The sequence below is a fragment of the Crinia signifera genome, chromosome 6 (genome assembly GCF_055691185.1).
Source record: "Crinia signifera chromosome 6, ASM5569118v1, whole genome shotgun sequence".
Taxonomy (NCBI): domain Eukaryota; kingdom Metazoa; phylum Chordata; class Amphibia; order Anura; family Myobatrachidae; genus Crinia; species Crinia signifera.
In genome coordinates, this window is record NC_139222.1 from 248,951,277 (window position 1) to 248,974,762 (window position 23,486).

At 47.2% G+C, this 23,486-nt stretch overlaps 1 protein-coding gene across 1 annotated transcript in view; it reads left to right on the top strand.

The window, feature by feature from the left end:
* The first annotated feature begins 485 nt into the window (after window positions 1-485).
* LOC146009180 (glutathione S-transferase omega-1-like) overlaps window positions 486-23,486 on the top strand; it is a 32,833-nt gene continuing 9,832 nt past the window's right edge. Inside the window, exons 1-3 of the mRNA XM_083149290.1 lie at window positions 486-552; window positions 12,883-12,991; window positions 16,354-16,576. Coding sequence (XP_083005416.1) covers window positions 522-552; window positions 12,883-12,991; window positions 16,354-16,576 — 363 coding nt within the window. The 5' untranslated portion in view covers window positions 486-521. The remainder of the gene's footprint in view (window positions 553-12,882; window positions 12,992-16,353; window positions 16,577-23,486) is intronic.

Genomic DNA, 23,486 nt, shown 5'->3' on the forward strand with positions numbered 1-23,486 from the left:
CCCCTGTAGCTGCGGGGGCTGGACGGGGTCCCAACAGTCGGGATCCCGACAGGCATTTACCCAACGTCGGGATCCCGACTGTCAAAACACCGACAGCCGTGTTCCCGACGGCCATCTGCTATTTTCCCTCGTGGGGAATAGAGGGATAATAGAATAGGTGGCAAGCGTAGCGAGCCACGGTGCCCGCAGGGTGGCGAGTGCAGGAAGCCTGCAAAGGGCTTAGTTGCACTCACCATGCTGTCTGGGTCCGGCTAGTCGGGATCCCGACGTCGGGCTAATGATTGTCGTGATCCCGACTGTCGGACCACCCGTAGCTACTGCCAGGGATGTTTGCGTCAGTGCTGCTTGGCAGATGATTATTGGGAATGGGGGGAGGGCATACAGCATACAGCGCCCCTGGGCTTCCTCACTGGTATGTCCCACTGGTTACAATGTACACAGAGAGCTGCTGTGTCATTAATCTCTCTGCTCCCTGTAATGCAGGATATATAGCTGGCAGCACTGACAGTCTCTCTGCAAAAATGAGCCGATCGCAGTGGAGTTTGGGGAAGGGTAAGTGTGTGTTATGTGGGTGTAGAGGTAATCTTGTGTTTATGGGACCTGACCTTGACATAAAGCTTACATATGGGCAATAGAATGATAGTTGATAGACTTTAGGGGAGATCATACCTCCCAACTGTCCCATTTTTTGGGGACATTCCTGCGCCCTGCCCGGGGCCAGCAGTGTCCCGCGTTGGGGAGAGGGGCAGTTGAGAGTCCCCCCCCCATCACCAGTGCATGCGCACAGCATCTATTCAGTGGCGAAACCGGGGGTGTGACCTCACAGGAGCATTGCAAGTGTAGGCCATACCCCCAACATATTTGGGCGCTCCTCTAGCCCGCACCATTGTCTTCCTCCGTCCTCAAAATTAGGTACCAAAAGTACCAATGAGCTCATAACTGTCAATTTTCAAACACGGGTTCAGATGTTTTAAGCCTTGTGAAGAGAGAGTGGAAGGTGTTTTCACCTTCTACTTTCTCTTCACCAGCATCAATACATCTGCCCCAGAGCCTGTAACATGGCAGTTACTTGCTCCTGAGGAAGCCGGAGGTACATTTTCCAGGGAAACGCGTTGAGCTGTTCAGAAATCAGTTTGCTGACACCATCTCTGAAATTGTGGTGACCTGTCCAAATCCACCCACAGACGTCCCTCACAAAAAACATCTGTACTAATAAATATACTAAATATAGGGCAAACTCAGGACTGCTGTGTCACCCCAGTTTGGATAACAAAACATCGACCAGACCAACCAGGATGGTAATATGAATCCAATTGTCAGTATTTCAATATTGACAATTGAAATACTTATCGGTCCCAAGCAAAAATATCCCGGTGATATATGTTTTTAATAGTGCAAAATTGGACTTTAGTCTAATGATTCACATATGAATTGTTATACTTTATTTGTGTTTTAATTTTCTTAACTATTAAATTGTTATACATTTTTTGAGAACCATCTGGTCCAATTTATTGGTACAGCCAGCGCTGCCACACTCTCTTTCTTTAATCTTCTTTAATCTAAGGGTCTGACAACCCTGTGCCAGCTGCTGCTGATTGCGCACCACGCACACACATCTCTTGCAGTTAGGAGCTGATTGGTTGGTACTTTATCTCTTGGCAGTTAATTTCTCTCCTAGCTTTGATACATCTCCCCCACTGTCCTGTTAACCTTTCTATGAAAGGCTATTGATACTCAGGGGCTGGCTGGCAACTTTTAGCCTAGGGGGCAAGTCCAGAGCACTGGCCCATAATCAGCCAAGTCACCGTCGGAAGGAATGCTTTTGCGCGCCGTAGGCGCGCCGAAAAATTAGGGGCGTGGCCTATCATAAGGGGCGTTGCCTGTACCATGATTGTATTGTGTACCTGCAGATTGCACATTTTAGCGAACCTTGTAATACCCATTACACATAAAGCCACATGCCGTAATGCCAATTACACATTATGCTGAACACCATGATGCCAGTTACACATTACGCCCAACACTGCGATGCTAATTACTCAATACACCGCACACTGTGATGCTAATTACACATTATGCTGCACACCTTGATGCCCATTACACCCCATACTGTGATGGCAATTACCCAATGCTCCCCACACCGTAATGTCCATTACGCCCCATACCATGATGCCCATTACACCGCACAATGTGATGTCCACAGTGCCAGATATGCCCCCACAGTGCAAGATATTCCGCCACAGTACCAAATACACATATGCCCCCACAGTGCCAGACACAAATGCCGCCACAGTGCCAGATATTCTGCCACAGTGCCAAATACGCATATTCCTCCACAGTGCCAGATATGCCCCCAGAGTGCCAGAGACACATATGCCCCCACAGTGCCAGAGACACATATGCCCCCACAGTGCCAGAGACACATATTCCCCCACAGTGCCAAAGACACATATGCCCCCACAGTGCCAGATATGCCCCCACAGTGCCAGAGACACATATGCCCCCACAGTGCCAGAGACACATATGCCCCCTCAGTGCCAGAGACACATATTCCCCCACAGTGCCAAAGACACATATGCCCCCACAGTGCCAGATATGCCCCCACAGTGCCAGAGACACATATGCCCCCACAGTGCCAGAGACACATATGCCCCCACAGTGCCAAATACACATATGCCCCCACAGTGCCAGACACATATGCCCCCACAGTGCCAGATACACATATGTCCCCACAGTGCCAGATACACATATGCCCCCACAGTGCCAGATACACATATGCCCCCACAGTGCCAGATATGCCCCCACAGTGCCAAATACACATATGCCCCACAGTGCCAGATACACATATGCCCCCACAGTGCCAAATACACATATGCCCCCACAGTGCCAGATACACATATGCCCCCACAGTGCCAAATACACATATGCCCCACTGTGCCAGATACACATATGCCCCCACAGTGCCAAATACATATATGCCCCCCACAGTGCCAGATACACATATGCCCCCACACAGTGCCAGATATGCCCCCACACAGTGCCAGATATGCCCCCACACAGTGCCAGATATGCCCCCACACAGTGCCAGATATGCCCCCACACAGTGCCAGATATGCCCCCACAGTGACAGAAACACATATGCTGGGGTGAGGGAGGGGGGGGGGAGAGCGCTTACCCACTCGCTAGCTGCGGGCCGTGCTGCGGCTGGATCAGCTTCTCCAGCCCTCCTGCGCTGGCCGCGGCTTCCAGAACACGGCCGCGGCTACAGGAAAATGGCCGCCGGCCTCCTGCACTGAGAACATGTCCTCAGTGCAGGGGGCCGGCGGCCATTTTCCTGTAGCCGCGGCCGTGTTCTGTAAGCCGCGGCCAGTGCAGGAGGGCTGGAGAAGCTGATCCAGCCGCAGCACGGCCCGCAGCCAGTGGGTGGGTAAGCGGCCCGGGGGGCATATGGCACTCTGCCCCCCGGCCCAGCCCGCCCCTGTTGATACTACTGGGCATCTGCTTAGAGCTCTAGCATCCAGTGGGGCTGCTGGTGCCACCTAGCACAGAGACATACTGGGAGTACAACATATGGGTTGGGATCATTTGGTCTACAGCATGATGGTCGACTGTCATTAGGTCAACACGATTAATTCGACATGGGAAAAGGTCGACATGGTTCTAGGTCGATAGATTGTTCGTTTGACAGGTCATTAGTTCGACTGGGTAAATAGTTCAACAGTGTCTAGGTCAACAGTCAAAAGGTTGACATGGGGTTTTTCACAGTTTTTTTACGTGAATGTCAACACAGTCGACATGGACACAGTTTAAAGTGCACCTCATCCCCTCGCATCGCTCGCAAGGCTTCGGGCACGGGGCCTCGCTACTCTCGTCACTCTATTTTATTTTCCCACAACGCCCTAGTGGATGGTAGGGCATGAAATGCCGCCTGTCGGCACATGTTGGCTAAAAAAATAAATAAAAAACCCATGTCGACCTTTTGGCTGTAGACCTAGACACTGTCAAACTAATGACCTGTTGAAGTAATGACCTTTCGACCTAGAACCATGTCGACTTTTTCCCATATCGACCTAATTGTGTCGACCTAATGACTGTCGACCATCATGCTGTAGACCAAATGACCGCATTCCGGGTGGCTTCTATGTTCTTATTTTACAATCTCGCCCTTACGTTCATTGTTACAGAGCACAAACTTCATTGCACTACATACTTACTACAGTCACATGACAGGAAAAGGTGTTGATTATTATATAGACAATCAAAAGATTGACCTGGTCAAAAGGTTGACATGAAGAAGGTAGACCCGTGAAAAGGTTGCCATGAGGGTTTTTTGGGTACTTGTGTATTAGCACGGCGCCCACTACTCCATTTGCGTAGAGGGCTATTCACGGTAGTGAAATCGCATCGCATTGCATGCCATATTGTATGGCATGCGATGCGATTTTCCTATCTAATGTATTCACTGCTCTGTGTCAGTGAATCCATTAAAAAGATATGATGCGATAAAAAATCGCATCGCATCGCATGCCATTATTGTATGGCATGCGATGCAATGAGATATCGGTTCTGATGGAACCTAGAATAATGCCATCTAATGGTAAAATGACATATAATGTCATTTATTTTGCCCCCCCCCACTATCCACATCTTCCCGAAGCGTGGCGATCACAGCGGTACACGTCCGACCGACCTTTTCATACCCCCACTATCCACGAGCGCAGCAAGCCACCGAGCCCAAAGTGTGGCGAGCCCCTTGAGAGGACACGTTATACATGTAACATAATACACTTCCCGTCGCGGGGCTCGCTGCGCTCGCCACGCTTCGGGCACGGTGGCTCGCTGTGCTCGCCACACTATATAAAATCAACTCCACGCCAACGTGGATAGTGGGGGTATGAAAAGGTCGGTCGTACGTGTACCGGCACGCTTCGGGGTCACGTCGATACTGGGGGGGGGGGGGGGCCTTAATAAATTACATTGTATGTCATTTAATGCTATAGTACATTAAATGCCATTATAAGTGCCAAAATCGCATCGCATCGCATGCCATACCATAACGGCATGCGATGCAATGCGATGCGATTTCACTAAGTTTGCGTACGTTTTACCGTACCGTTTTTTGTTTTTTATTAATTTGGTGTCCATTTCGACAACTGTCAAAATTGACCCCCAAATAGTGTAACATGTACCCTTGCATGGCTTGCTATGCTTCTCTGTATGCCGATATGGATAGTGAAATAAAAACAAGACTGTTAAATAAAATAATAATGAAAAACTTATGTTGACTTTGTCAATTGTTTACCTTTTTGACCCGGTCGACCATTTGGGGTAGACCTATTGACTGTCTATCTAGACCAGGGGTTCTCAAACTTTTCACATTTTACATTTTACATTTTTCCCGGCAGGTGTGCATGTGCACTCGTTACTCATTGACACATTTTGAAAGTTCCAAAGGTGGAGCTAATTATTTTACTTGTGATTCTGTGAGGAGACCTGCAAAATATGCACTGTGTGGGGTCTTGAGGCCCGAGATTGAGAATCTGCGATCTAGACACTGTGGGTGACATTCTATGGATTGAGATAAATGCGCATGTTTTTATATCGCACCACATCGCACTTTTAAAAAATCGCAAGATTGGCCCGTTTTTCGCATATTTAATGAGATGCGAAAAACGGGCCAAATAGTGCGAATAGGTGCGAGTTGGTGCGATTTCTTTAGTCCTGAAAATGTGCGATTTTCATGTATGAAAATCGCACGTTTGCAGGAAATCGCAATTTAAAATTAAAAAAACCAGCGCGGGGTCCCCCGCCAGAGCATAACCAGCCCCGGGCTCATTGAGCCGGTGCTGGTGACATAAAATCAGGGTCCCCGACAAATAGGGGTCCCCTTGATTTAATGAAACCAGCACCAGGCTCAAGGTCCGGTGCTGGTTCCCGAAATACGGGGGACAATATGACTAGGGGTCCCCCGTATTTTAAGAACCAGCACCAGACCCAACCAGCCAGCAGGGTAATGCCACAACCGGGGGACACTTATTATATAAGGTCCCGCGGCCAAAGCATTATCCCCCTGGCTGGTCAGCATGGGCAGGGTTCCTGGGGAAGTGGGGACCCCCCCAATGAAGGGCCCCCCCCCTCCAGGACTTACCAGCCCATGCTGAAAGTCCGGGGCTGTCCCTGATGCCCCTGGGCGGTGGGCATCGGGCTGATGCAAAGTGTAAAAAAAAAGAATAAAAACTATTGATTTCTACTGTAGAACTATGAGTCCCAGCAAGCCTACCCCGCATGCTGGGACTTGGAGAACCACAAGTCCCAGCATGCGGGGCATTAAAGGGCCCGCTGGCACTTGTAGTTCTACAGTACAAAAAATAGTTGGTACTTGTGAGTTATCCGGACGCCCGATTTCAAAATCGGGTCGGATCGGGCACATCGCATCGCATCGCATGCGACCATCGGATGCGATGCGATGCGATGACCCGATTTTTCCATAGGAATCAATGTTAAAATGGACTGAGTCCATTTTAACATGGAATTCAATGGGAAAAAGGGGTCCTTTTCATACCCCTACTATCCAAGTGGGCATGGAGTTGGATATAAACCTGTGGCGAGCGTAGCGAGCCACCGAGCCCGAAGCGTGGCGAGCGTAGCGAGCCCCGCGAGGGGACACGGAATACCGTCCCCTCGCGGGGCTCGCTTCGCTCGCCACGCTTCGGGCTCGGTGGCTCGCTACGCTCGCCACAGGTTTATATCCAACTCCATGCCCACTTGGATAGTAGGGGTATGAAAAGGACCCCTTTTTCCATAGGAATCATTTTAACATTGATTCCTATGGAAAAATCGGGTCATCTCATCCGATGGTCGCATGCGATGCGATGCGATGCGATGCGATATCGCATCGCATCGTATCTGATTGTATGCCTTAACTTAAGGCATACAATCAAAAAATCGGGCGTCCAGATAACTCACAAGTACCAAATAGTTAAATAAAACACACTGACACCCTGAAAAATAAAAGTTTAATACACACATAACACACACACCGACTTTCTCGGCTCCTGATTGGCCGCTAGGCGGCCAATAGAATCATTCGGAGGAAAGGCGCGGAAGATGAAACATCTCTGCGCCTCTCCAGTCCGTGAGCGGGTACCAGCCGGGAGCAGCGCGTCTGCCGGAGAGGATGCCGAGGTCGTCGCCGAGGACCAGGTGAGTAGGATTTCCTTCCTTAGGAACCCCTTTTGGACTACTTCGGATCCTGGACCCCGGAGACATCAGCCCTGGAGCCCAGGACCCCGGACCAGCCCCGGAACCAGGACCAAGGCCCCGGAACCGGACTCTTCTGTCCAGGAGCCCCGGACCCCGGACCCAGGATCCAGGGACCGACCTACGGGCTCAAGGTAGGTAAGTATCAGTGTGTGTGTGTTATGTGTGTATTAAACTTTTATTTTTCAGGGTGTCAGTGTGTTTTATTTAACTATTTTTTGTATTGTAGAACTACAAGTGCCAGCGGGCCCTTTAATGCCCTTATGCTGGGACTTGTGGTTCTCCAAGTCCCAGCATGTGGGGTAGGCTTGCTGGGACTCATAGTTCTACAGTAGAAAACAATAGTTTTTATTCTATTTTTTACACTTTGCATCAGCCCGATGCCCACCGCCCAGGGGCATCGGGGACAGCCCCGGACTTTCAGCATGGGCTGGTAAGTCCTGGAGGGGGGGGACCCCTTCATTGGGGGGGTCCCCACTTCCCCAGGACCCCTGCCCATGCTTTGGCCGCGGGACATTATATAATAAGTGTCCCCCGGCTGTGGCATTACCCTGCTGGCTGGTTGGGTCCGGTGCTGGTTCTTAAAATACGGGGGACCCCTAGTCATTTTGTCCCCCGTATTTCGGGAACCAGCGCTGGACCTTGAGCCTGGTGCTGGTTTCATTAAATCAAGGGGACCCCTATTAGTCGGGGACCTTGATTTTATGTCACCAGCACCGGCTCAATGAGTATCGGGGCTGGTTATGCTCTGGCAGGGGACCCGGCGCTGTTTTTTTTTTTTATTTTAACTGTTTAAACTTTTTTTTTCACCAGAACCCTGCACAGATCATTGCGATCTGTGCAGGGTTCTTGCTAATTCCCCCATCAGAACCTGGTCTGATTTTTGGGCGAATTATAGACACAGTTTATACAAATCGCATACCATTAAATATGCGATTTGTATACTTTTTAATGTTAACACATCTGGATGCGATGTGCTGCGAAAAGCAGCCATCGCATTTCCAGTGTGTCCAACTTGTTGGCCAAAATCGCACTTTTTTCACATTTTCGCACCTCATTAAATATGCGAAAATAAAAAAAAAAGCGATTTCGGACGTTTTTGCGAAATACATCGCCAAAGTCAGATTATCTCATCCCATAGAATGTCACCCTGTAGATCTATCAACCAGTACCAGCCAGGAACCCAGGCCACACAGAGGAGCACACACAGCATACCCTCCAACATGACCCATTGCATTCGGTACACAATGCTCTGCTCCTGGACTTCCCTGGTAATGTATGATTGCCAGGGCCGGATTAACAATGGACCTGATGGAGCTGTAGCTCTAGGCCCACTCTACAAATAGGCCCATTTTGTAGATGAGGACTGGGGCTTTCCAACGAGCCCAGCCCCGCGTCGCTCGCCCCCGGGAACCAGAGATACCGCTGGGGAAAGCTGGAACATTTTCCCCATAGGATAACATGGGATCCGCTAATTCAACCCCCACCCAGTCCCGATGGCTGCCATTTCAACCCCCCTGGCATCACAGAAGCTTGTGGTTGAACTCATTCTAACCCAAGTCCCAAATGAACTAGCCTGATACCAGGCTAGTTTATATGGGTTAATTGATTCCAGAGATATTGCAGGTAAACCACTTTTTTTTCTGAAATGAAATTTCATGGCTGTTCATTTTCTTTGAGGGCAGATTTCTCTGGAACTAAATGGCTCAATTTCATGGGACCAAAACCATTCAAATCCCACTTAAAAGTTCTTATATTATACTGATACGGTCTTATTTAAATGGGTCAGTTGGATCCAAAAATATAACCGGTTAAACAATATAGCCGGTTAAAGGAGGGGTGGTGGTTTTCTCTCCCCTTTCACACCAGAACATCCAGAGACTAGGCTGCTGTAAAAGGGGCCAGCCCGGGAATGTCCCTGCATGATCCTGAGACCATATTCCGGGGTAAATTCCTGCATTTTCTGGTGTGAAAGGGGTAGTATTTCAAATAGCCGGGACCTTCAGTGCTCTTAATACAGCCGGGCAGCCCCTCGCTCTCTGTCCAGATGTCAATGGCTGTCACTGCGGTGGCTGTCCTCCAGTTACCGCGAGCATGTATTCCCCCATGGCAATGAGCATGTAATCCCACATGTCAACGAGCATGGAACCCCTGGCAATGAGCATGGAACCCCTGGCAATGAGCATGTAGGTAAGCAGCACTTATGTAGCATAATTTTTAATTGGTATTATGGTGTTTGGCATAATACATAATGGAAATTATGATGTGTGGCTTAACTATGGTGTAAATTTTTAAATGCTCCCTGTTTGTGGAGCATATTGTGAATTTTGGCTCAATCTGTTTTGTATAGTGTGTATTTTGGCTCAATCCATGTGGCATAAAGAGGCAAGTACAGTATAAGAGGGTTACTATTGTGTTGCATGATTTGTATAAGGGGTATATGGTGTGGTAAACTTAGGTGACCACATAAAAGGTGCCGAAATGTTGTCTACCAAGTTTTGGCTTTCAGTATTTTTTTTATGACTGGAGTGCCGCCTCACCCCGCAAGTATCTTAGGACAACAGCGTCCTGCGGGTGCACCTTTGGAGGGCACCCGGCAATATATCTCCCTGCCAGGGCCAGTGCAAGGCACCGGAGCGCTCCAGGCGAGTCGGGGTGGGGGCGCCCCGGTGCCGGGGCGAGGGAGGGGGGGGGGTGGTACCTGTGTAAAAAAATTGCTGACCCGGCGTCCCTGCAGTGCTGGGGCGGTCAGGGGTGTCCGTGCCGTAGGGGTACCTGCGGCGCCGTCATGTGTATAAAGCTGGCTGCGGCCGGCAGCGTCCCTGTAGTGAATAGCAAATAACTAGCGCTTCCCGCACCGCCGCACGCATAGCGCTAGTTATTTGCTATTCGCTACAGAGACCCCGCCGGCCGCAGCCAGCTTTATACACATGACGGCGCCGCAGGTACCCCTACGGCACGGACACCCCTAACCGCCCCAGCACTGCAGGGATGCCGGGGCAGCAATTTTTTTACACAGTTCGCTGGGGGTGAGGGGCGAACTGCCACCCTCCAGGTGCCGGCGAATGCCTAGAGCTGCCTAGTGGTGGCGCCGGCCCTGCTCCCTGCATCCTGTGAGGGCCTTCTCTCAGCTAATGGATGAGAAGGCTGCTATTTTCTGAGTGTCCTGATCACTGGTTCTCACCTTAGAAGAGGTTATCTTATTATATACAATCAAAACTCCCTAAAAAATTAGGTATGGCTACTGTTATATGTAGACTGTCTAGACTCTTAATATACAGCGATAAAAGCATGTTCTCAATTCTGGATCATTGTTTCACGATCCATTGATCGGTGCTACCCCTGATAAAGTTGTTTTGACTAAATGCATTGGGTACCTTTTTAAATAAAATGCGCCAGGTACCTTTTTAAAGGATTGTGTATTTTTATTGAGAATACATCCAACAATGGATACCTGAAGATCCTCTCCAGATTTTTTTCTGATTGTATTAATTATTGATCTTGGTGTACCATATGCATATTGGTTTGCGTACTCCAAAAATATTGTTGCTGTGTTTTAATCTGTTGTCCCTTACTAACAGAAGGGATTTTGGCGGTGTTTCATTTAAGAAATAGTGCCACAACCCTTATTATTGCGCATAATAGGCCCTTGATAATTTTCAGCTCCAGGCCCATTTAGACCTTAATCTGGCACTGATGATTGTCAGCACCTGTGTGGAACTAGGTAATTGAAGAGAAGGGTGTTTCAACACAGGTGATGACAATCATACATTACCAGGGACGTCCAGGAACAGAGCATTGTGTACCGAATGCAATGGGTCATGTTGGAGTGTATGACACAGCTGTCTAATAACCCACATCAAGCAGTGAATTCTTATTCTGCAGTTATTAAATGTGAGTTTCCAAACCGAAACATGCATGCTGTCATGAGCCACCACGGTGGCTCATGTCTCCTTTGAGTTTGCATGTCAGTTTCTAAGAGCTTTCCAAGAGTCTGTTTCTAGTAATGGACTCTCTGCTGGACTCCGGTGGTGAGTCTGTGCCTTTGCAACTCAATCCTGTGTGTGTTGCTCTATGCACAAGACTGTTGGTTACTTAGCTCATTATTTCGGTCTCAGCTGGCAGCATTAGGACTGGGGGCTTTCCCAGGTAATTGGTCACCTGACCCCTAAGGGATTCAGTCCAGCACAGCCCCGCCGATGCTAGTTGTAGCTTCTGCTACAGTTATCCACCTGCCTCTTGTCAGCTTGTTCCTGGTTCCTGTATTCCTGTTTCCACTCAGCAGCTTCAGTTTTGAGCTATCTGCCTGCCAGCTCTCAGCTCCTTACCAGCTCCTGTTTGTTTCTGGTGCCCTGTCTCCTGGATGTTCTTAACCAGTCCAGCTGTTCCTTATACCGGTGCCATAAGTACATTTGGAGACCTGGTTACTTTTCTCTATTCCTGGTATATTTCTTGTTACCATCCTAGGCCTGGTCATTAGTTTTTTACCCCTCTGGTTCTATCAGAGAGTGCCGCAGTTCAGTACTTTACCTTTGTCTGGTATTCTCAGTGTTATTCTGTGTTGTTTGTACTGTTGTGTGGTGTGCTTTTTGGTGAGGTGTATCTTGTGTATGCGACTTTTAGTGGTGTTGGTTCTTGTGTAGTTTCACGGCGCCAGCATGGTGCCATGCTACTTCCGGGTTGTACGCTCGCCAAACTATCTCAAATGAAGTAACTTAACTCCATGCCAACGTGGATAGTTCATACCCCCACTATCCACGTTGGCATGGAGTTGATATTAAATAGCGTGGCGAGCGTAGTGAGCCAACGAGCCCGCAGCGTGGGCGAGCGAAGCAAGCCCCGCAAGGGGACTCAGACGCCATGCTGGCGCCGTGAAACTACACAAGTACCGTGGTGTTAGTTATATTCGGCAAGTCGCTTTTCAGTTTCAGTTCTAATTTTCAGTTAGGCTCCCTAGTTAGTTCGCCTTTTGTCTCTTACATAACAATTTCTGGTGCATTGTCCCACGGAAGACCTGGTGGCACCAGAGTTGGGGCGGACTTAATTCGCCCCCTCCAGACGTGGCTACTAAAGGTGAACAAGATACTGCCATCTGGGCCCCCTCTTAATAGTAAGCTGTGGGGCTGCAGGAAGAGGCAGGTTGTGTGTGTACAATATAGTATTAAAGCCGATACTGTAGAGCAGGGGGCAGGGAAACGATAAATTATTTCAACATGATCCGCTTCACTGGGTCCACTCGTAACATCCACTTATGCTCTGTAAGTGGGGGAGGTGAGCAGCTAGATGGTGGTGGTATGGGAAGCCAGGATAGTCACCTGAATTTCAAGAGTTTCCCAGACATTATCTGAAAGTGGGCAAGTATGCCCCAAAGCGCTAAATAAACGCTGTGCACATTCCCACAGCCAGAGGGGCTGGGAGCATGGCTAGAGGCTCCCAGAGCCTCTGGGCCATGCCCCCACAGCGGCAAAATGGGACAACGCAAGGGACAACGCAATTATAGGCCATTCCCCCTTTGCATCAATCCACGCCCCCTAATTTCGGGCATGTGCCTTTGCCCCTTTTTGCAGGATCTGAAAAGTTGGGAGGTATGTGTATATACTGAATAAATGCTTTTATTTTCAGGTAGTGATGCCCCAGGGCCCGTACCGGAAGGAGTTATCCGCCTTTACAGCATGAGATTCTGTCCCTATTCCCAGAGTGCTGTGCTTGTCCTCCTTGCCAAGGGCATCAAGTAAGTAATAATCTATGCACCTTATTCATAAAGTAGCACATGATTTGTTTTCTTCCTATATCTACAAAGTAATTCTAATCAGTCCTTTCTAAAGCTGCCTAGTGAAAGCAGGGAAATCTCTGCAGGTGGCACTTGGTAGGAAATATGTGGCATATTATGCGCTGTCCATCCTGCCCCCCCCCCCCCACACACACACCACCACCACCCAACTACCAACCACCTTTACATTTCTCTCTGTAATGCCATGAGGACTCTGCTGTTGAGATTACTACAAGTCCCAGTGTCTGAGCTCTGTACTTAATAACATGCAGTGTTAAAAGTAAGGGGGTACGGCGTGGTACCTGTAAGAAATATGTTGCAGGTACGCAGTACCACTTGCCCCCTTACCCACTGTCAATTCTATTTTTAATTTAAGTTTAAATATAATGCATCTGCAGCCCGACCCACCCAGCATTATGATTGGTGCTGTATGCCGAAAGCATGAAGAGCAGGTTCCACAATTGTAAGCACAAGCGGCCAGCTCTCCACCAAGCAAGAACCAACCCACCCCCAGTCATTCCCTGTTTCTCATTCCCTGTCTCCTGATACCACACCACTATTGTCATTTAGTCACTCCTCTAGCATTGTGTGACCACGCCCCCTCAGGACACATGGCCATGCCCATTTTTGGTGGAGGCTATCAGTACCAGCAAGAAAAAAATTCTACTTGCAGCACTGATAACATGTACAGCTAGAACGATCAATGTTCTATGTTTGCAGCCATGTGTTGGAACATTCCTCTGCAGTTAATGAAAACCTGAAGCCATATAGAATGGGCTGCCTTTTTTGTGAACTTATGTTTTAGATAATTGCACTGACTGTTCCAATTCATATAGTTCCACTTGCAAGTCCTTTAGCTCCCATTTTATATATATATATATATATATATATATATATATATATATTATAATAATGTATTGTGTGTCAAAAAGGAATCGCATACAGTGGATAAAGATGAAATCTTGGTCTTTATTTTGTAGCAGGGCACAGCATACCAGGTAATCAGCATAAGAAAGTATGGTTACAGCACTGCAGCACAGCACAGTAAAACTCTTCAGAAAACTCCAGCATTTTCACAGCACAGTGCAAACTATTCAGAAAGCTCTAGTGGTACCTGCCGTAACTCACACCCCGGCCTATCACTTGGGCAGCTATTTTCACCATCAAGAGTAATGACCCTCTGCCCTGCAAACACTTTATTAGGAAGCTACAGATACTTAATCAGCCCAACTTTGATCACCTCAGTTTTTCTTGCTGCAGCTGCTCTAAAACCTGGACCAGATCTTCCACATTACTTTCATGTGTGAAGGAGTTGTCCACACCATACTATACATTTTTAATAGGTCATGAAAACTGCTTCACCAAACTACCACTACATGTAGTAGCCATTTGAAATGGCTGTAACCCACAAACTGCCACCTGAAAATTTGATTTTTTAAATGTATTGAACCTAAAGCTGGCTACACATCAGACTATGGGCTTGTGCTAAGCTTTGCTTGGTGGAGCTCATCACATGCTTCTCAGGCCCATGGAGGACAGCAGCGGCCTCGTTATTGGAGGGTTTTAATCAGGGGCAGCACTGAGCCTGCCAGGGCTCCTACAGAGTAAGGTACAGAGGGACAAACACAGGCTTTTCATGTGGTATAATATTAATCCCCCCCCCACCCCTGCAGTTACCCATTGACCAAGTTTATACTGCCTTTACTTTGTGTTTTGACAGTGTAATATTCTCCCATGCAGCTTGTGGCCAGTAATGACAAATGGGAGGGGGCCCCTAACGAAAGTGACCCAGGCCCCCCAAAGGTTTAATCTGGCCCTGATTCATGTTTACTCAGTAAGCTGCGATGTTTGCAGCTTACAGAGCACCTAAGACGCTGCTGATTCCCATTGATAACATGCGAGGGAATGTGTAACGAGAACACACCCACTCGCATGTCTCCGCTAGGCAGAGAAATGATTTGATGGTCGCCGACCACGTAATGATTCTCTTGCCATTGCAACTAGAAGTCAGTGAAAATTGACTTTTTTTTGGTTTGCAAGAGCTATGCCGAAGACGGGGTGGTCGGGTGATGTCAGCCTGCATCAGCCCGCCTGTGTACCCATAAACTCTGAGCGTCCCTATGGCTTACAGCCCCAGCCCTCCCCCACAATGAACGGCTTCGGCGAGTGTGTAACTTGCCAAAGCCATTTGTTGTCGGGGACTGCACACGCGCAAATATGTTCAAGTGACGCAATGTTGTCAACTATTTCCCTTAAACTCCAGACAAATAATATAGGGGTAGATTTATTAAGCTTGTGAAGTGATAAAGTTCCAATCAGCTCCTACCTGTCCTTTTTCAAACCAAGCCTGTAACTTCACAGTTAAAAGCTGATTGGCCGGTGATAAAGTACCAGCCACATTATCACTTCACCGAGCTTAATAAATCTGCCCCACAGTTTATACACCCTGCTCATTCTTTCAGATGACCGAACAATATATTGTTCATCGTTCCAGTGTTCACGACCAGCCTGAAGACACAATGAATGAATCACAGGTGTGCACAATAATGTTAGAGGGTGATTCAGACCATTTTGCGTGGGTCTGAATTCGGCACCTTATCCGATGTTTATGGTCTGCACATGCGTGAATATGCGCATATGCAAACCTCAGGAGCGAAAGAGCCATTCGCTCTGGACAGGGACGTCTGGGGGTGGCAGCAGGGGAATGCCCAGCATTTTATGGGTGTTCAGTGGGGCGGCGCTGACCTGTTCACTAGGCTGCGAGTATACGCAGCCTAGAGACCAGATCTGAATCAGGCCCTTAGTCCACTAAGCTTTAGAAATGACACAGCTACTGATAAATCGGGTTCCAGTCAGTGGACAGGCCGTGTCTACTTAGACGAGCACTAGACTGACCGGACAATGGTCAACAAACTTGGCCACAGTGAGCGAAGCAAGGCTACAAGTTTACATGTATTGTGGTCACAGGTGATTAAACGTACAACATGACACCCCAATAAAACCGCATAACTGTCTATCTAATGCCTGTAGATCTTATATCACACCCTAATACATTTTAGTGGAATAATTTCATATAATTTTGCAGTAGAATAATATATTTATTGAAACTAAATTTAAAACAAGAGTCGCGCCAATCCATTATGCAGTCAGTTCTTGGCTAAGAACAAGAAACCCAATGCGTTTCGCCATAAGGACTTCATCAGGGGTCTGGATTCCAAGCAGTCATATAGTTAGTTTTACTTATATTTATCCACTTTGTGGTACATTTACTACACTACTGGTGCGTGGAGGGTCCTACAGTTTTCATATTTGTCTTTGTTTAGACATGAAGTCGTGAACATTAATTTAAAGAACAAGCCTGACTGGTTTTTTGAGAAAAGCCCTCTGGGTATGGTCCCTTCCATTGAAACCTCTGATGGCAAAATAGTCTATGAATCTCCCATTGTGTGTGACTACCTGGACGTCACTTTCCCTGGGACTAAGCTGACTCCAGCAGACCCTTATACGAAGGCACAAGAGAAGATTCTACTGAATCATTTCTTCAAGGTAGGAATGACTGGGAGCTTTAATTTTACCGGGAAGGGGGGGGGGGGGGAGGGGGGATTGATATTAGGGTGGTACAGCTACAGATACAATTGGAGATAATATAAATATTTACTATGAGAAGAAATCATGTTGATGTATCTGTGAACATTCCATGTTCTTCTGTGCTTACTGTATGGTTGTGGAATCTGTTATGTTATCCAGGAGATTTGAATTAGAAAGTCAATCATTTCTGTATTCAGTGACTTGTTGCTCACAGGTGCTTCTGCCTGTAAAAGTTCACCTACATTTTATTTAAGTGGGGGTATGAGGGTGTGTCAGTGTCTAGAACGATACCAAAAGTTCAAAATGCACAAGTTTGAAATACAAATGGCTTCCTGTGGCATCTTATTACTTTGAACCCCCCCTTTTTAACACCTAGAATATACCATAAAAAAAAATCAGTCTCAACAGCAGGGGTGCTCCAAAGTTTTCTTGTGTACCTCTATTATTTCCAAAATTAATTTATAGTTCTCTGCGCTAATATTAAAAGAAACAGGGTTGTTGGGCTATAAGTACAGAATTCAGTCAATAATGCATGATCCTTTATAAAATATTTAGTTTAGACATATAGACGTATAAACATTGACAGACACACAATTACAATCAATAAAAAGTGTTTAGTGCACATACAGTATATATGGATGCAAATTTCTGCGAGGTGGATCAGAAAAAATTAAAAATAGAAAATCAAAATATGAGCAAACAATAAAAAAAAAATATTATAAAAAAGTGTGTATATATATATATCCTGCGATATGCTGGCATTCTTCCTTCCAATGTAGGTTACCGCGGTGCAAGGAAGAAACAGGTAATGTAGACAACGATTAACCCGCACCCATCGGATTTCTTCAGAATAAATAATCACTCAGCTGAGTGCGGGTTAATCGTTGTGGTAGGGCGGCACTCTGGTGACTTTCAAATAAAGGAGACAGGCGCCTGCTTACATTAACGTTTCGAGAGTTTTAATCTCTTCATCAGGATAAAAAATGGACAAGTGAAATACATAATATAGCCTCAACACATGTGTAAGCTGATTGGCAAACTCCTCCTCAGAACACACCTGGGGGAGATCAGCCATCAGGACAGTGATTGGAGCATCTAGCAAGGTGATTACAAAGTTGCAAAACAGTATTAAATGCAAAAAAATACATAGTGTACAGTGTCTAACAGTGTTAAATCTGTGTACATAAACAAAGATATTTGGTACTTGTGTACAATCACGGCTCCCACGATTGGCATTGTATACGGAAAAATCGCATCGCATGCGATCTGATGCGATCGCATGCGATCTGATGTGATGCGATGTCATTTTTCACTGAAATTATGGACATGAGTTGAAATCATGTAAAATGCACCCCAAATGTCATTTTTCACACTGTACCACCCCCACTATCAACGCCAACCCGAAGCGTGGCGAGCGCAGCGAGCCCACAAGGGGCGGCGGTACGCGTCCTACGACCTTTTCATACCCCCACTATCCACGTCGGCGTGGAGTTGAGAATAGAAATTGTGGCGAGCGCAGCGAGCCACCGAGCCCGAAGCGTGGCGAGCGGATGCGGATACCTGTGAAGCCCGCGGGGGACACGGATACCTGTGAAGGTATCTGTGTCTCCTCGCGGGGCTCGCCACGCTTCGGGCTCGGTGGCTCGCTGCGCTCGCCACACTTTCTATTCTCAACTCCACGCCGACGTGGATAGTGGGGGTATGAAAAGGTCGTAGGACGTGTACCGCCGCCCCTCGCGGGCTCGCTGCGCTCGCCACGCTTCGGGTTGGCGTTGATAGTGTAGGTGGTACTGTGTGAGAAATGACATTTGGGGTGCATTTTACATGATTTCAACTCATGTCCATAATTTCAGTAAAAAATGACATTGCATGCGATTTTTAACAAAAATGCATAAAAACACAGTAAAATCGCATCGCATGCCATCGCATGCCACTACATATGGCATGCGATGGGAGCCGTGATTGTACACAAGTACCAGATATTTTTATTACACAACACATACATTGTACATACAAGAAAGATACATTTGGATCCACTATGCTCATGCTGGTTACATTAGTACTGCTCTAGTAACTGGGAGAATACAATGGTTCAGTGACCTCTGGTGGTCAGTTGGAAAATGACCCATGAAGTTTCTTCTTTATAAATGGAATGATTTTCTATAGCAATACCTAAAGAGCCATAATCAATAAAGAACATGCAATTAGAGAAGACCTACTGTATAATCAAAAGACATATACTGCACCCCTTATGAAAATGTATTACAGGAATGAGCTCAAGCCCAAATTTTCATAAAGTCCTAGTAGTAAGAGGGTCTTTAAGCGATAAATCCATTTGGATTCTAGCCCTAGAATCGCATGCATTATCGGCTAGATCGCATGGCATGCGTTTTGCATGCAATGTGTGTGTGATGCAATCCAAAAGCAGTATAAAAAGTATGTGCAGCACATACTTTTTGTACTGTGTGATGGGATGCCCAGGGGGCGCGCATCTCATTGTGTGGACGCCGCACGCTACACACTTTTCTGCGACATAGCGGCTGATGACAAGCGTGCACGTGCGATGCACTGCAGTAATTAACTCCTGGTGCACTGGAATCTCCTGCAGGCTTTCACTCAGCGGGGGCAACAATGGGAATATGACTGCTTTTCTTTCTTTGCCGTTCTGTATTCAATAAAAGAGGGACTGGCACTGCACAACTGGATACAGTCAAAGAATGCCAAGGTCGGCAATGAGCAGTCCTTTCATCTTTACAGTTATTTATGTAGCACACACCTACAGATTTCCACTGCACTAATATTTTGAATGAGTTGGATAATCTTGACCTATATCTTAACAGAAAGGTGAATTTAAAACTTGTTCACATGCACATACCCTGACAGTTCTACCTCTCCATGACAATCCCGAGGTGAGGGCAAGCTTGTTGCTCTTCAGCCTGGTGTGGGAGACCTCGTGCCTGGATTCCTGGGTCAGGCTGGAGTTCGACAAACCTCCACCTCCCCACTTGCCGGCAGTGGTGGAAGCTCAGATTGTCCTTAGTCAGGCCTTACTAAAATTGGTAAAATCACAGGTGATTGTGTCAGTCCCACTCCAACAAAGGGGTCTGAGTTATTATTCCAACCTGTTTGTGGTACCAAAAACAGAGCGCTTGGTGAGGCTTATCCTGAATATGAAGTCTCTGAACATCTACTTAAGGGTATTCAAATTCAAGATGGATTCACTCAAAGTGGTGATATCGGGATTGGAAGAAGGCGAATTCCTAATGTCCCATTTGGCCTCCTCATCAGACTTGCCTGAGATTCACAGTCTTGGACGAACACTACCAGTTCCAGGCATTACTATTCGGACTGTCCATGGCCCTGGACATATTCACAAAGGTGATGGCGGAGATGATGTTCTTACTCAGGAGGGTCAACATAGTCCCTTATATGGACGACCTCCTGATAAAGTCTTGCAATTCAAGTTCTTTCACACCATGAATGGGTCTTAAATCTACCAAAATCCCAGCTGGTTCCATCTCAGCGGCTACAGTTCCTGGGTATGATCCTGGACACAGTAGAAAAAAGAAAGTTCTTGCCCCCTGCAAAGGTCACAGATCTTCAAACTCTGGTGAGGGAGGTGCTCTGTCATCGCCAGTTATCTGTCTATTTGTGTGTCCGGTTGTTGGGCAAGATGCTGGCCTCCTTCAAGGCAATTCGGTATGGAAGGTTCCATACAAGAACCTATCAACTGGATCTCTTGAGCAAATGGTCAGAGTCTCACCTGCAGATGCACAAGGTCATCCATCTGTCTCCCCAGGTGAGGATATCACTCCTGTGGTGGCTGCATTTGCAAATCTCCTGGTGGGATGCAGTTTTGGAATTCCCAATTGGGTCCTCCTTATGACACCGGTCTGATGGGCTGGGGGCAGTAACCCAAGGGGTTCAAATTTCAAGGCAAGTTGGAGACATGCTTGCCAATCAACATAGTAGTGTCTTAGCTTTGATTTCTCCCTGTATGGGAACAGGGCGGACAGCTGACATCCGCGTCTCTGCCTAATTTCCATGGGAACGCCAAGTGTTTTCATGGGAACACCCATAAAAATGCTGGCCATCCGATGTGCACAGCCCATCTCCACCGCCCACACTGGTAGGTGCAATTGGGATGCCATTCACACCCAGTGTATGCAAATGCACATGCCCAGAGGGCAAACATTGCTCCCCCATGTGAATGTGCAGGGGAGCAAACAGTTCAAAATTAGGCCCCATTATAAGCAGCAGGAAACATTAAACAAACACTCAGCCAAAGTTCCAGGCTACACACCAACCCTGCATATCTGAAATGTTTCTCTTTTGGGATTACAGTTTTTGAGGGGTTGATAAACACAGTGTGTGGGGACAGGGGCAAACGCAGGATTTTCAGAAGGGAGTTTCCAGAGAGAGGCGGAGCAAAGCACGGAGATGGACACTTAGGTGACCCAGTATATTCCGGTCAGTTAAAGTATTATAGATAGACCAAGTGTATATAAATAATAATAATAATAATAATAATAATAATATATACATATATATATATATAATATAATATATATGCAGTGTAGACCCCTGGGCATAGAAATGTATTGGGGCCCTTACCTATCCTCCAGCGGTAGGGGTGGGGGGTGCTATGAGCGGAAGCTTTGATGTCCCGCGGGTGGTAGGGGGTATTATATCAACCGCTCAGCATGTAGGGCCTGGATCAGTAATTTCCACTTATTACCCCTTTACTGCACAGATGGTGGGAGAAGGGGGCATTGGGCTGAATGAAGGGGCCCTGATACATAACTTCCAGGGTGGTAGAGGATGTTTAATGCACAGAGGAGGGGTGTATAAAGGAGTGGGCTTATTATTCATAATTTTCTGGTGGGAGGACAGCTTGCTTGACTGCAGATATCTCCAGTTCCCGGAACTAGATTTCTTAGCTTTTATGGAATTAACAACTAGAGAATCCCACATACCAAATGGTATTGGGGACTAGGGGATCAGAGTTTAGGAGGCAGAGCAATCTGCCAACGATAATATAAAACTACATACCAGGTGTGTATAGCTGGAGCAGTAACCAGCTGCTGGAAGGCTGATATATCTAGTCCTGGGCACAGTAGAGACAAACTACTAGTGTGCCTCAAAGGGGGAGAGTCCCAGATTTTGGAATATATTCTCAGAAAAACTCTAAGTCAGACAGAAACTGAAATATCTGACTAGGAAGAGCAATTAACAGGCTTGGATGGGGACCACTGCTTTGAAGTCATATATCTCCGGTTCCCCAGGGCCGATTTTTAAAATTCTTGTACCCATGGAAAGAGGAGACCCTCAGCTTTCAGTCCAGGGCCCATAGATTCCTGGGGGGATTTTTGGGTACTCAGAAACCCCCTCGTGGATTGGTGGTTCCAGTCTCATCAGGAAAATGCCAGGAGTAAGGATGTTGGCTATTAGTATTAGTATTCCCCCACCCCCAGTGGTGTAACTAGGTGCCCGGAGCAAGGGAATGTTTCGCACCCCTCCCAATTTGTAGTAGGCAGGGCTCTTGCGCTGCAAAAAGGGGGCGTGGCCTAACATTATACCACACACCATAATGCCCATTGCACATTTTACCGAACTTTGTAATACCCATAACACATAAAGCCACATGCCGTAATGCCCATAAGGCCACACATGATGCCCAATACATACTATATTACAAACCGTAATGCCCATTACATACTATATAACCAACCGTAATGCCCATTACACATCTGACACATAATTGCCACTTACCTACATGCTCATTGCTAGGAACTTCATGCTCGATACCAGGGGCTTCATGCTTGATGCCAAGGGGGACTGAATTTGCTCATTGCCAATGGGGACTGAATTTGCTCATTGCCAAGGGGGACTCCCTCCCCACCCAGGGCCGGTGCAAGGATTCTTGGCACCCTAGGCAAAGCTTCTGCTAACTGCCCCCCCCCCAACACACACACACTGCTAATTACCAACTTAAAAAAAAAACACATATGCCCCCACATAATAATACCAGCACATCAGGATCAACCCTTCACCACCTACTTCAGAATAATCATTAGCTTCTGGCTATAGTGATGCAGAACAGTAGAGAGGTGAAGCTTAGGGTGGTAGGGAGGGGATAGAGAGTTGCAGGGCAGTAGGGAGGATAGAAAGCGACACAGAACGGCAGGGAGAGGATAGGGAAATGCAGAACTGTAGGGAGAGGATAGAGAGACGCAGAACTGTAGGGAGAGGATAGAGAGACGCAGAACTGTAGGGAGAGGATAGAGAGAGACACAGACCTGTAGGGAGAGGCTAGAGAGACGCAGAACTGTAGGGAGAGGATAGAGAGACGCAGAACTGTAGGGAGAGGATAGAGAGAAGCAGAACAGTAGGGAGAGGATAGAGAGAGATGTAGAACTGTAGGGAGAGGATAGAGAGAGATTTATAACTGTAGGGAGAGGATAGAGAGAAACGCAGAACTGTAGGGAGAGGATAGAGAGACGCAGAACTGTAGGGAGAGGATAGAGAGACACAGAACTGTAGGGAGAGGATAGAGAGAAGCAGAACTGTAGGAAGAGGATAGAGAGAAGCAGAACAGTAGGGAGAGGATAGAGAGAGACACATAACTGTAGGGAGAGGATAGAGAGAGATGTAGAACTGTAGGGACAGGATAGAGAGAGATGTAGAACTGTAGGGACAGGATAGAGAGAGATGTAGAACTGTAGGGAGAGGATAGAGAGACACAGGCCTGTAGGGAGAGGATAGAGAGAAGCGCAGAACTGTAGGGAGAGGATAGAGAGAAGCAGAACTGTAGGGAGAGGATACAGAGAGACACAGAACTGTAGGGAGAGGATAGAGAGAGAAGCAT